General features: G+C 39.9%; 1 protein-coding gene across 1 annotated transcript in view; it reads right to left on the reverse strand.

Annotated features, from left to right (window-relative positions):
* The window catches only part of LOC134601623 (dynein axonemal heavy chain 3-like), an 875,684-nt gene that overhangs the window by 237,554 nt on the left and 622,437 nt on the right, over window positions 1–15,693 (reverse strand). The window contains exon 45 of the mRNA XM_063446141.1: window positions 8,251–8,364. Coding sequence (XP_063302211.1) covers window positions 8,251–8,364 — 114 coding nt within the window. The remainder of the gene's footprint in view (window positions 1–8,250; window positions 8,365–15,693) is intronic.

Genomic DNA, 15,693 nt, shown 5'->3' on the forward strand with positions numbered 1-15,693 from the left:
ACAGTTCTGGTTCGCTCATCTCTAGCAGCAGCCTATACCCTGGCGTAAAGGGTTTGCGAGTTGATCATTCCTTCAAGCGGAGAATTAAAAGCAGGTATGATGCCAGGAGAAACATGGAGATGGGTTTATATCTGATCGTCATGGTACTGGTAGGATAAGATAGTTGTATGTGACATAGCAGGTGTGTTTACGTAGACATAACACATTCAAGCTTGGTTGGTGGTTTGATGCTCATTGAATCCTATAAAGTGGGATCATTGTGTGTTGAGTTGAGGGATGTTGGTAGACAGCCTGTAACTATTGTAATATATTCTTGTTTCTGTATCTTTGTAATGGTTTAGGTCCATAGATTCAATAACAAGGAGTTATGATAAAATGCATATTGTCTGAATACTCTGAGCATTGTAACATGAGGAAGTTCAACATGAACCACTGAACCAAAGAAAAGTGTACACGGTGTGAGGTTGTGGTGTGGGTCAGGATTCTCATGATTGTCCCTATGATGCGACCCAAAGGTAGTCTAACCAAGGCCACAAAGATTTAGTAAATTAATCTTTTTGCAAGGTGGTATTTATAGACGTGTTTATAAGTGTAGTTTTGATTGATTTTAGATAGCAATTGTGTTTTGGGTGGGCAAATTGCTTGTTTCCAGCGTGTGCCTTTCGGGAAAAGAAGAAACAGACCTGTGCGTATGTCAATGGAAGGTTCTGTTATATTTAGGGCTTGTAAAATATCCCGCACCATGTCCAACAGTGCTCGGATATGTGGGCAACTCCACCAAATGTGTGACATGGTTCCCTCGTCTATCCTACATCTCCAGTAAAAAGGGGGGACAGTGGAATAGATCTTATGGAGCCAGTTTGGCATGAGGTATCTATAAATCAATTTTCTGTGGGCTTCCACATGAGAGTAACATTGTGTGACACATTTGATTGCATTAATTGATTACATCAACTCTTTTTCTGTTCGCGTTTTTGCATTCGGCGATCCATTGATCTATAAATGTGGGCAGTTTGTGGGGCACCAAATGAAGTATGGTTTTATAACATAATGACAGGGATTTAAATTTAGCAGGGGAGTGTCAGTCCCTGTCATATGGTGCATTCACATGTGTGATGCCGGGGTCAGAATTGTCAGACTGTGAACAAACATATGTGGATATAATGCTTTTGAGTTGCAGGTATGGAAAGATAAAAGACTTAGGCAGGTGGTAGTCTTGTTGTAGATCGGGGAAAGGTGTGATGGTTCTTGGTAAAATAGTTGTTCCAACTTGTTGATACTCAATTTAATACACAAATGTAATGTCAACCAGGGTGAGACAGCATGCAGGGCTGTTATGGGGGAGCGTGGGTGAAATTTGTGGTGGACTCCATAATTATGCTGGAGTAAATTTCAATGTCTGTGCCAGTATTGTGGTAGGGAATAATTACATCCTTTTGGGGTGTAAGGGTTTAGGTGTCCACATGATGTCTACCAGGGAACCTGTGGGAGACTGGTCAGTTTCCATATCGACCCATTGGAACATGGTTTTGGGTGAATGTAGTTTTATCAAAGTAAAGAAAATGTTACTTGCGCTTTCTCCTTAATCCCTATGTATATTTAGACAAATGGAGGTCATTTAGTTGCTCCAATGGCCATTGGAGGTAAGGCCCGCCTGCCAACGTCAAGGCAGACCCCCCTAAGCGGGTCCTAACACTGACCCTTCAGCCTGCTTCCTTGAGCTTCTGGCAAAAATATCTCTAATGAGACAGAAAGGGGTATTCCTTATATACACCCCTATACCTATTTACCCTTAATAGGGAACACATGGGATGGGCAGCAGCATTGTAACCAGGCTGTGTGATACAAAGTAAATACAAATACAAAAAGAGAAGTCCTGCGCTTAGTCCCATGCTGGACCAGCTGCAATGACTACAATACACATCAGCCCCAATATATAGTAAAAACCAAAGTAAAGAAAATGTTACTTGCGATTTCTCCTTAATCCCTATGTATATTTAGACAAATGGAGGTCATTTAGTTGCTCCAATGGCCATTGGAGGTAAGGCCCGCCTGCCAACGTCAAGGCAGACCCCCCTAAGCGGGTCCTAACACTGACCCTTCAGCCTGCTTCCTTGAGCTTCTGGCAAAAATATCTCTAATGAGACAGAAAGGGGTATTCCTTATATACACCCCTATACCTATTAACCCTTAATAGGGAACACATGGGATGGGCAGCAGCATTGTAACCAGGCTGTGTGATACAAAGTAAATACAAATACAAAAAGAGAAGTCCTGCGCTTAGTCCCATGCTGGACCAGCTGCAATGACTACAATACACATCAGCCCCAATATATAGTAAAAACCAAAGTAAAGAAAATGTTACTTGCGCTTTCTCCTTAATCCCTATGTATATTTAGACAAATGGAGGTCATTTAGTTGCTCCAATGGCCATTGGAGGTAAGGCCCGCCTGCCAACGTCAAGGCAGACCCCCCTAAGCGGGTCCTAACACTGACCCTTCAGCCTGCTTCCTTGAGCTTCTGGCAAAAATATCTCTAATGAGACAGAAAGGGGTATTCCTTATATACACCCCTATACCTATTAACCCTTAATAGGGAACACATGGGATGGGCAGCAGCATTGTAACCAGGCTGTGTGATACAAAGTAAATACAAATACAAAAAGAGAAGTCCTGCGCTTAGTCCCATGCTGGACCAGCTGCAATGACTACAATACACATCAGCCCCAATATATAGTAAAAACCAAAGTAAAGAAAATGTTACTTGCGCTTTCTCCTTAATCCCTATGTATATTTAGACAAATGGAGGTCATTTAGTTGCTCCAATGGCCATTGGAGGTAAGGCCCGCCTGCCAACGTCAAGGCAGACCCCCCTAAGCGGGTCCTAACACTGACCCTTCAGCCTGCTTCCTTGAGCTTCTGGCAAAAATATCTCTAATGAGACAGAAAGGGGTATTCCTTATATACACCCCTATACCTATTAACCCTTAATAGGGAACACATGGGATGGGCAGCAGCATTGTAACCAGGCTGTGTGATACAAAGTAAATACAAATACAAAAAGAGAAGTCCTGCGCTTAGTCCCATGCTGGACCAGCTGCAATGACTACAATACACATCAGCCCCAATATATAGTAAAAACCAAAGTAAAGAAAATGTTACTTGCGCTTTCTCCTTAATCCCTATGTATATTTAGACAAATGGAGGTCATTTAGTTGCTCCAATGGCCATTGGAGGTAAGGCCCGCCTGCCAACGTCAAGGCAGACCCCCCTAAGCGGGTCCTAACACTGACCCTTCAGCCTGCTTCCTTGAGCTTCTGGCAAAAATATCTCTAATGAGACAGAAAGGGGTATTCCTTATATACACCCCTATACCTATTAACCCTTAATAGGGAACACATGGGATGGGCAGCAGCATTGTAACCAGGCTGTGTGATACAAAGTAAATACAAATACAAAAAGAGAAGTCCTGCGCTTAGTCCCATGCTGGACCAGCTGCAATGACTACAATACACATCAGCCCCAATATATAGTAAAAACCAAAGTAAAGAAAATGTTACTTGCGCTTTCTCCTTAATCCCTATGTATATTTAGACAAATGGAGGTCATTTAGTTGCTCCAATGGCCATTGGAGGTAAGGCCCGCCTGCCAACGTCAAGGCAGACCCCCCTAAGCGGGTCCTAACACTGACCCTTCAGCCTGCTTCCTTGAGCTTCTGGCAAAAATATCTCTAATGAGACAGAAAGGGGTATTCCTTATATACACCCCTATACCTATTAACCCTTAATAGGGAACACATGGGATGGGCAGCAGCATTGTAAACAGGCTGTGTGATACAAAGTAAATACAAATACAAAAAGAGAAGTCCTGCGCTTAGTCCCATGCTGGACCAGCTGCAATGACTACAATACACATCAGCCCCAATATATAGTAAAAACCAAAGTAAAGAAAATGTTACTTGCGCTTTCTCCTTAATCCCTATGTATATTTAGACAAATGGAGGTCATTTAGTTGCTCCAATGGCCATTGGAGGTAAGGCCCGCCTGCCAACGTCAAGGCAGACCCCCCTAAGCGGGTCCTAACACTGACCCTTCAGCCTGCTTCCTTGAGCTTCTGGCAAAAATATCTCTAATGAGACAGAAAGGGGGGTCTGCCTTGACGGTCTGCCTTGACGTTGGCAGGCGGGCCTTACCTCCAATGGCCATTGGAGCAACTAAATGACCTCCATTTGTCTAAATATACATAGGGATTAAGGAGAAAGCGCAAGTAACATTTTCTTTACTTTGGTTTTTACTATATATTGGGGCTGATGTGTATTGTAGTCATTGCAGCTGGTCCAGCATGGGACTAAGCGCAGGACTTCTCTTTTTGTATTTGTATTTACTTTGTATCACACAGCCTGGTTACAATGCTGCTGCCCATCCCATGTGTTCCCTATTAAGGGTTAATAGGTATAGGGGTGTATATAAGGAATACCCCTTTCTGTCTCATTAGAGATATTTTTGCCAGAAGCTCAAGGAAGCAGGCTGAAGGGTCAGTGTTAGGACCCGCTTAGGGGGGTCTGCCTTGACGTTGGCAGGCGGGCCTTACCTCCAATGGCCATTGGAGCAACTAAATGACCTCCATTTGTCTAAATATACATAGGGATTAAGGAGAAAGCGCAAGTAACATTTTCTTTACTTTGGTTTTTACTATATATTGGGGCTGATGTGTATTGTAGTCATTGCAGCTGGTCCAGCATGGGACTAAGCGCAGGACTTCTCTTTTTGTATTTGTATTTACTTTGTATCACACAGCCTGGTTACAATGCTGCTGCCCATCCCATGTGTTCCCTATTAAGGGTTAATAGGTATAGGGGTGTATATAAGGAATACCCCTTTCTGTCTCATTAGAGATATTTTTGCCAGAAGCTCAAGGAAGCAGGCTGAAGGGTCAGTGTTAGGACCCGCTTAGGGGGGTCTGCCTTGACGTTGGCAGGCGGGCCTTACCTCCAATGGCCATTGGAGCAACTAAATGACCTCCATTTGTCTCAATATACATAGGGATTAAGGAGAAAGCGCAAGTAACATTTTCTTTACTTTGGTTTTTACTATATATTGGGGCTGATGTGTATTGTAGTCATTGCAGCTGGTCCAGCATGGGACTAAGCGCAGGACTTCTCTTTTTGTATTTGTATTTACTTTGTATCACACAGCCTGGTTACAATGCTGCTGCCCATCCCATGTGTTCCCTATTAAGGGTTAATAGGTATAGGGGTGTATATAAGGAATACCCCTTTCTGTCTCATTAGAGATATTTTTGCCAGAAGCTCAAGGAAGCAGGCTGAAGGGTCAGTGTTAGGACCCGCTTAGGGAGGTCTGCCTTGACGTTGGCAGGCGGGCCTTACCTCCAATGGCCATTGGAGCAACTAAATGACCTCCATTTGTCTAAATATACATAGGGATTAAGGAGAAAGCGCAAGTAACATTTTCTTTACTTTGGTTTTTACTATATATTGGGGCTGATGTGTATTGTAGTCATTGCAGCTGGTCCAGCATGGGACTAAGCGCAGGACTTCTCTTTTTGTATTTGTATTTACTTTGTATCACACAGCCTGGTTACAATGCTGCTGCCCATCCCATGTGTTCCCTATTAAGGGTTAATAGGTATAGGGGTGTATATAAGGAATACCCCTTTCTGTCTCATTAGAGATATTTTTGCCAGAAGCTCAAGGAAGCAGGCTGAAGGGTCAGTGTTAGGACCCGCTTAGGGGGGTCTGCCTTGACGTTGGCAGGCGGGCCTTACCTCCAATGGCCATTGGAGCAACTAAATGACCTCCATTTGTCTAAATATACATAGGGATTAAGGAGAAAGCGCAAGTAACATTTTCTTTACTTTGGTTTTTACTATATATTGGGGCTGATGTGTATTGTAGTCATTGCAGCTGGTCCAGCATGGGACTAAGCGCAGGACTTCTCTTTTTTTGAATGTAGTTTTATAGCCGCTTCTAGTTGAATAGCTCTATAATAATAATAATAATAATAATAATAATAATAATACGTTTATGGGCCCACACCAGCTTCCCTTGTCTGCCTTTGTAGGTGCTGGAAATCTGCACTTTTAATAACTCTCACAGCTTGCTGAAGTGCTTCATGTGTCGGGAGTGTCCCTATATGTATTAGAATATACACTGCTCAAAAAATTAAAGGGAACACTTAAACAAAACAATGTAACTCCAAGTCAATCACACTTTTGTTAAATCAAACTGTCCACTTAGGAAGCAACACTGAGTGACAATCAATTTCACATGCTGTTGTGCAAATGGGATAGACAATAGGTGGAAATTATAGGCAATTAGCAAGACACCCCAATAAAGGAGTGGTTCTGCAGGTGGTGACCACAGACCACTTCTAAGTTCCTATTCTTCCTGGCTGATGTTTTGGTCACTTTTGAATGCTGGCGGTGCTTTCACTCTAGTGGTAGCATGAGACGGAGTCTACAACCCACACAAGTGGCTCAGGTAGTGCAGCTCATCCAGGATGGCACATCAATGCGAGATGTGGCAAGAAGGTTTGCTGTGTCTGTCAGGGTAGTGTCCAGAGCATGGAGGCGCTACCAGGAGACAGGCCAGTACATCAGGAGATGTGGAGGAGGCCGTAGGAGGGCAACAACTAGCAGCAGGACTGCTACCTCCGCCTTTGTGCAAGGAGGAACAGGAGGAGCACTGCCTGAGCCCTGCAAAATGACCTCCAGCAGGCCACAAATGTGCATGTGTCTGCTCAAACGGTCAGAAACAGACTCCATGAGGGTGGTATGAGGGCCCGACATCCACAGGTGGGGGTTGTGCTTACAGCCCAACACCATGCAGGACATTTGGCATTTGCCAGAAAACACCAAGATTTGAAAATTCGCCACTGGCGCCCTGTGCTCTTCACAGATGAAAGCAGGTTGACACTGAGCACATGTGACAGACGTGACAGAGTCTGGAGATGCCGTGGAGAACGTTCTGCTGCCTGCAACATCCTCCAGCATGACCGCTTTGGCAGTGTGTCAATAATGGTGTGGGGTGGCATTTCTTTGGGGGGCCGCACAGCCCTCCATGTGTTTGCCAGAGGTAGCCTGACTGCCATCAGGTACCGAGATGAGATCCTCAGACCCCTTGTGAGACCATATGCTGGTGCGGTTGGCCCTGGGTTCCTCCTAATGCAAGACAATGCTAGACCTCATGTGGCTGGAGTGTGTCAGCAGTTCCTGCAAGATGAAGGCATTGATGCTATGGACTGGCCCGCCTGTTCCCCAGACCTATATCCAATTGAGCACATCTGGGACATCATGTCTCGCTCCATTCACCAACGTCACGTTGCACCACAGACTGTCCAGGAGTTGGCAGATGCTTTAGTCCAGGTCTGGGAGGAGATCCCTCAGGAGACCATCCGTCACCTCATCAGGAGCATGCGCAGGCATTGTAGGGAGGTCATACAGGCACGTAGAGGCCACACACTACTGAGCCTCATTTTGACTTCTTTTAAGGACATTACATCAAAGTTGGATCAGCCTGTAGTGTGTTTTTCAACTTTTTCAACTAATTTTTGTGTAATTTTGTTGTCAGCACATTCAACTATGTAAATAACAACGTATTTCAGAAGAATATTTAATTCATTCAGATCTAGGATGTGTTATTTTTGTGTTCCCTTTATTTTTTTGAGCAGTGAATATATATATATATATATATATATATATATATATATATTCTGTTATTCTAATGTATGTGATTTTCTAAAAAGATTTTTATTTTGAAATACAAATGAGGGTTGAACATTTTATATACTTTTTAAATGTATTAAAATATTTATGTTATTATAGTAAAGCTTAGACTAATAGAATAAACACCAAACTCATTTGTTATTTTTCTCACCATTTATGGCCTAAATATTTTTAATCTGTTGTTATTTTAATACAATTCCCTATATTTGAATACATTAAATATTGTTTATTCACATTGCATTGTGGAGCATAGAAAATTAAATTGCAAATTTTAGACAGGAAAATAAAAATTCCAACTCAGTTGTCTTTCCAATTTCCCAACAGTTGTCTTTTCCAATTATTTTAGTCTAAATTTCTCAGCATGGTTTTAATTCAAATTCATTATGTAAAGTCCTCTGACAGTATACATGTAACACCAATATAGTTCAGCTAAATTTTTAAATGAAAATGTATTTAAAAAAAAACAAACAAAAAAAAACAATATGTATTTAAAAGAGTTTGAAATCACCTGGATAACCCGCGAAATATCTCTTAAGCTGAATATGTAGTGAGCCCTTGAAGGCATTGGAAGAAATGATGTTGACACTTGTCTGTACACATCCATCGTAGCCCAAACCAGAATCTGTTGAATCAATAAATAAGAAAGCAGATGTCAATTTTTGTTTTGTTTTATGGACCTCTTATGGGCTACAGAATATTAAACAATAGGAAGAGTGCGGAATCAATAGTATCAAATGCAACAGCACTATTTTAATATTCTGATTCTATCTATCTATCTATCCATCTATCTTTTCTAAAAATATCAAGCTCAAACACACTGCCTCAAAGAGAGGTGTCCTTGACTTGCCAAGGAGAGTATGAGAAATTTCAAACGGAAATATCCAGCAGATATTAATGCTCGTCCTTTCATCATGTCCCTTTTACAGTCTCTGTAAAGTACCAATTTGACTAGTTCTCTGTGCCGTTATTTGATGACCTGGACGAGGAAAGCGTAACATGAAGTAAATGATAAAAAAGGATCAACAAGCCACCTACACAGTTATTTTCTTTAAGGAAAAGGTCCGTATAAACATTTTAGATGCTCACATATTTTCTATTTGTAGCTTCGAGAAGTTCAAGGCAATTATGTTCAGCTGGATATTACAACATGAAGCAATCCAATCGACCTCCATAGCTATAGCACTATATCACTTATACTTAACTAAGCAAAACCTAAATGTGCTATGAAACGTATTTATGATGTCTCAGCAAAGAATAAATTGCATAAAAGTATTAATTAACTTTATACAAGTGCTCTTATACTTCTTAGGTCATAATTAATGCAAAATAGTGTTCCAGTACCATTAAGTTATCAAATCACTTTATTTTAAACACTCCCTGTAGTACATTTGTGACATTCCCAAATATTACATAAAGTTCAGGAATATCTGTTATTATTAATTATTATGCTAGCACTATAAATGTTACTTGGGTGTGAAGTACTCTAAAACAAGTAAATAGCACTGTTACTTAACAGTCAGTGACCATAGAGGGGACAATTAGTAGACATGTGCAATTTGTTATTTCGGGCAATTCGGACATTCCGGTACTTCCGAATGTCCGGATAGCAGAATTGCTGAATTGCCGAAGTGCCGAATTGCCAAATTGCCAAAGTCCCAAAGTTCCAAAATTGCCAAATTTCCGAAGTGTTGAAGTTCTGAAGTGCCAAAGTTCCATGAGCGGCGGGTGGGGGCCCTAAGTTAGAATATGGGGGGACCTATTGTCCTCCCCCCGGCCCCCACCCCTGAGCAGCGGGTGGGCTCCTAAATATCAATAAGGGGGGACCTATTGACCTTTCCCCCGGCCCCCACCCATTAGCGGCGAGTGGGGGCCCTAAATATCAATAGGACCTAATATCAATAGGACCTATTGGGACCTATTGTCCTCCCCCCAGCCCCCACCCCTGAGCGGTAGGTGGGGGCCCTAAATTTAGAATAAGGGGGGACCTATTGTCCTCCCCCTGGCCCCCACCCCTGAGCAGTGTGTGGGGGCCCTAAATTTAGAATAAGGGGGGACCTATTGTCCTCCCCCTCTGCCCCCACCCCTGGGCGGTGGGTGGGGTACCTAAATAAAAACTTAACCCCTGTCACCCCCCTCCTTTCAAAAAATAACTCCTACCTACCCCTCTCATCGTGAAAATAATGAGGGGGACCATTATTTAGATATGTGTAAAAAAAAAACAAAAAAAAAAAACTTACCAATTGATGTCTTCTTTCTTCTAAAATCTTCTTTTTCAGCCCCCAAAAAAGCCAAATAAAAATCCATAATAACTGACGCACTTTAAACAAAAAAAAACAAAAAAACGAGCGCCAAAAAAAAATCTATCTTCACCCATGGAGGGCTCCGTGCAGACTGAGCTCTGTAGGGCGGGGAAAGGCTAATAAAGCCTTGCCCCACCCTGCAATTAGGCTCAGAGTACTCTGATTGGTGGGTTTAAGCCATCCAATCAGAGTGCTCTGACAGGTAAATGAAGAGACTGACAGGTAATTTACCTGTCACAGCACTCTGATTGGTTAGCTTGAAATCCACCAATCAGAGTGCTCTGTGTCATTTTACACAGCGTGGGAAAGTTCTTTGGAATTTGTAATTTGACTCATAACAACACTCTGATTGGTGGATTGAAAGTAACCAGAGAGTTTTGGTTGATAACTCTCTAATACTGTGGGAATTAGGGAGTTATCTACTAAGCGGCTGCAAGAAAAGTCCTGAAGTGCCGAAGTCCTGAAATTCCGAAGTTGTCGAAGTTCCGAATGGCCGAAGTTCTGAATTTCGAAATGCCGAACCGAGCCAAAATTTTTACCCATGCACATCCCTAACAATTAGGGTAACACAAAAAAGAATAGTGGGCAAACAGTTAAAAGAGTTTGAATCACTGCTAAGGGAAGGAAACCCTCTTGTTTTCACCACATTTGCAACAGATGGAATAAAATAAATATCCAGGCACACCTGTGGTTTCTTCTAAAAACCCGTCTTTTTATTTAGAACATGGCAGTGGAGACAATGTTTCGGCTCCTCTCTGAGCCTTTATCAAGTCTTGAAAAAGGCTCAGAGAGGAGCCGAAACGTTGTCTCCTCTTTCTTGTTCCAAATAAAAAACTGCCTTTTAGAAGAAACCTCAGGTTTGCCTGGATATTTATTTTCTTTCATTTGATGTCTTCAGGGATTGGCCCTCCCTTTCTGCAGCACCATGCAGGAAGTATTCCCCCTTTCTTATTGTGTGCATTGCACTCTTGTTTGTTTGGTTTTTTTTAAACAAATTTGCAACAGAGTGAAGATTGCCTCTCATGTGAGCTATGGAATATGGCTTCATTCAATGTGGGAGTCCACATGATGTCCTTTTAATTAGTTAATAGCAATGCATGTTCTCGCCTTTTCTCTCATCTCATGTGCCATGCCAATTTATGGCTTTGCTTTAATAAGCTTTCCAAATGATTCAATAATGTTAGAAAACTTTCAAAATGATTTATCACCAAAAACTCCATAGACTTTCATGGTGACTTCTGTAGATAACTAATTTGGGAAGTTTTTTTTTAACAGTATTGAATAATTTGGAAAGCCTATTAAATCGATGCCTATGATGACACTACAATTATAATAATAATAATAATAATAAAAACAAAGCAACCAAAATGTTTAGTCAAAGCATTAAATTCTACAGTTGAAAATGGAATAAAAATATGTATTCTAATAATACCTGTAAGAAAAAGAATAATAAATTACTCTTGGAATATTTTGCTTCCTGACCCTTAGATAAAGATGACACTGTCCCTGTTTCATTGTATTTTTTGCCAAAGTAGACAAAACCTGCTTCCAGTTCCAGGAAGATAAAAACTTTTCATATTCCCTTCACAAAGAACTGGTGATACACTAAAAATAAGACATTTCATATTTAACATTCTCCTTATATTCCCACCAAAAATATTTCAGTATTATACTGTCTATTGTACTACTTCTATGGCATACCTTTTAATGTACAGTTAGGGCTATCAAAAAGTAGGGCATTTTAGGTAGAGAGAATATAGTCAACTAAGCGTTACAACATCATTGGTATTGTCTATTTTGGAGTAGTTCCTATGACTTGACGTAGCAAGGAGATGTGAAGCGTGAGTATGAGAGGTGTGATGGCCAAGTGAAGGCTTGACCTATGCATGCTAGAACCACCACGCTTCCATGAATTCCTATGGGGTCAATTCCCTATACGTCCAATAGCAAAAAATGCCTATTTTTTTGCCATAATTCTGCTGTTTGACTATTTAAAAAAATGCTGCTATTTCAATTGAATTTGCACTAACATTTTACTGCAAATCAGCTTTCTGTTGAAATCAGCCAAATGTCCATATGATATTAATTATTTAGCTATTTACAACTGAATTGCGAGCAAAGTGCAAGTTCTATTTGCCTCCATTCAGTTGTTGCATTTCTCCTGGTACAGACCATTGGGAAGTTCACTAATAATGATGAACCTAAGCCACACTAATGCTAGCCAAATCCCACTTATCTCATAAGCATACCCCAACTTTAAATGTAGTTCTACATTAGTTGCATTTTGTTGCAGCAGGAAAATCAGATACAATTCGGCAGCAATTCCGTTGGAATTCAGTTGCAATTCAGTTGAGGTATTTAGAAATTAATGTCACTAATTCAATTAGATAAGTCTAAATCTGAATTTAGCAGGGATCTATTCAATTTAAAGAGACACGATACTCATCAAAACAACTTTAGCGTAAAGACACAGTTTTGTTGTATATATCAAGCCCCTGCAGTCTCCCCGCTCAGTTCTCTGCCATTAAGAAATTAAATGACTTGTGTTTCTGTTTATGGAACTTAGCCACACCTCCCCTGGATATGACTCACACAGCCAAATATGAAAACATGGTTTCATTTTAAATCAGATGTTTACTAGCTTTAGAAGTCTTTATCTCCTGCTCTGTAAAATTAACTTTAATAACACACAGGAGGCTATTAACAGCGCAAAAGATAAATTCTAAATGACACCAAATGTGCAATAAAGGAAGTTTAAACATTAGATCTCTTTTTACAGGACATGTTTAGGAAGTATGTGCAAGTCACATACAGGGAGGCATAAACAAAGTGATTTAAGTCCTAAATGGTAGGGGCATGATCTATACATACTGCTTCATTCAGTTAAACTAGTTTTTGTGCCTATAGTATCCCTTTAACTTATCATTCAGTGGTTAATGAATATAGTGAACCACAAATTAATTTTAACAACCAAATTCATATGAGTTTATTTTTTTCACTTTTTTAAAATGTATTTTTATTTTTTAATTTTCATTAGTTGTGTCAGGAAATGTGGATTTTTATTTGCCCTTTTTTAGCCCTGAAGTACAGAAAATTTAGAAGATAGACTGATGGTCAGTCTAATTGTTTTTAACAGGCTTTAGATTTATTGACTCTCCTTACTATTATTAGGGTGAGAGGGCAAGTAGGTGAGGCTTGCTACTAGCATGTCCACACCCTCTTCTTTAATTAAGCAGTGATCTCAATCAACGCCAATGATTGTGGGTTGGAGGGATACCAGATCTTCTCACTAAATATTATAATTAGGACCCACCCACTACCAATGGATGGGGGCTGAGGGGAGAACATTAGGAGACTTAAGCCCTTCTCCATTATTTTACAGGCCCTATCCCCATGGAATGTGGATTTTTTTCTAGTGACTGTGCAGCAATAGTTGTCTAGTCACTAATTTTTACAGGTTAGTGGATATGCCCCCAGCTGCTGCATGGCAGGTGAGGGAGTAATATAGGGGTCTTTAATAATTTATTTGTTTTTTTACTTTTTTAATGTTGCGAGCCAGCCACCACATAATTAAACCTCAAGTCACGGATTATTTTTTTCACTATTTCCTAGCGCTGACAGTGGGCAAATAGTACATAAAAGAATCATTAACCTGCAAGAAAGTAAATGAATGCTAATTCGGGAACTTGCGACCTGTCGGATGCATTCGGAACCGGATTTCATTAAAAACAGTGCTTTGCTTTCCTCAGCAAAAGATGAGACTTTAAATTTTCCCTTACATTTTCCCTGGGTAAATGTATAACCACTGATGTTAGGATTATGTCTAACAATTCGTAAAAAGGTTCAATAACCAGAACATTATAAAATTGAATACTGAATTATGTATTAAAAGGATTCTCTAAAAACCTCCCACATCCAGAGTGTGTGACTAAGTTTGAACAAACAAAGTGATTTAACTCTTAAAGAGCAGTAAACGGAGTAGTGAGAGGCATGAACTATACACCAAAACCACTTTATTAAGCTGAAGTTGTTTTGTTACATTGAAGTTACACTTTTTATATGTTGGCAGGTTTCCTTCACATTGCTTTTACCAACTAGATGTTTGCATAACTGGTCAAGTCAGTTTTTAAAGATACAGAACTTCAAATGCGAAATGCACATTTGAAATGACATTTATTGTTATCTTTAATTGTTGATAGGTGAAGCACACCTAAACAAAGCGACTTTTTTTGATTGTTAAAGTGACTTTAATAATCAACGATGTCCTCCTTGCCTACAGCTATTGTAAAGGCTGTTTTTACTAATGTGCTTATAAATTTACGCTAAAATGTCATCATGACTATAATAAAAGAGAATAAGTGAATTTCACTGGTCAAGGGCAAACCTAACTGATCTAAATGTCTAATAAGAAAAAAAAATATAAGGAGATGATCATAATGATAATAAGAGCTTTTTATAGACTTGGAAGATTAGCTACAGTGACATTGTGAAAGACTTTTGTGGGGTTTGACATTAAAAAAAGCAACTCAAACATTTGCTAATCCACATTACAGCTTTATAAGGGCAGACTGGCAAAGAACATCATGTAGTAAAAATTGAAATATACTCAGATTATTCCAGAATAGCCGTAGTAACTCAATAAACATAGACCTCTAGAACTCATTAGAAACTGCAACAGAAAGTACATGAAACAAGGAGTAACCAGATGCCAGATATACAACTGGTTGCAGACTATAACTTCCATGAACAGTTGCTAATTGTGTTCTGTATTTTTCTAGAATTTTTATATTTGTATACTCCTGGCCGTATGTGATATTAAAGACAAAAAACTGCAGTAGATCTGCGGTGACCTACAAAGATTCCGGTCTGTTTGGCTACCTGACTGATTTTTTTATTATGTTTTGAAACCAGCAAAAAAAAAAAAAAAATGTAGTAGTGATACAATGCCGTATTGTCTACATGCAATGTAACACAGACATCATTTTTGTCTTTTGTATTTTCAAGTAACATTTTTGTAAGTGTTAGTGTATGGAGTGACAATACACTTTGGTGAATTTTAGTTGCACTGGGTTATATTTAGAAATTAACGCAATTTATCCCTTGTCTTTTTGGTCTGAAACATTTTCGCAAGATCCCTTGGTAACAGGCTGTTATTTAAGGCTTATATTTTGTTCAGATCTACATGGACCAATGCATTGTTGCATTCAGACTATTTCAATCTTTTGGGGCTCCTTGGCATGGCGCCGGGCTGGTCAATGGTTGAAAATGTTCTGACAGCATAAAGAACTATTTAATCTAAGTTTTTGTGTTTAAAAGAGAATATAGACTTTGACATTTTTACTAAAATTAGTCTACAGGGTGACCGACATGTTTTTTCTCTTTCCAGGTGCCCCTGCTGGCTGCCACACTTTTCTCAGGCTCCTGACCGCTCTAGGAATTATCTTAAAATAATACAATTCTGTAGATCCATAATTTAATCGATCAGAGACTAGTCATATCAAATGGATCTTCAAAACAAATATATTGTTTAATGTCGATTATTCGTAATTAATATTGTCTTTCTTGCTGAGGTCTTTTCACTGATTCCCTACATACTCAACCTCCACAAGCTTGATGGTCAGATCTCCTTTTATGATGAAATGTATGAAAGC

This window comes from Pelobates fuscus, chromosome 3 (genome assembly GCF_036172605.1).
Source record: "Pelobates fuscus isolate aPelFus1 chromosome 3, aPelFus1.pri, whole genome shotgun sequence".
Classification (NCBI taxonomy): Eukaryota; Metazoa; Chordata; class Amphibia; order Anura; family Pelobatidae; genus Pelobates; species Pelobates fuscus.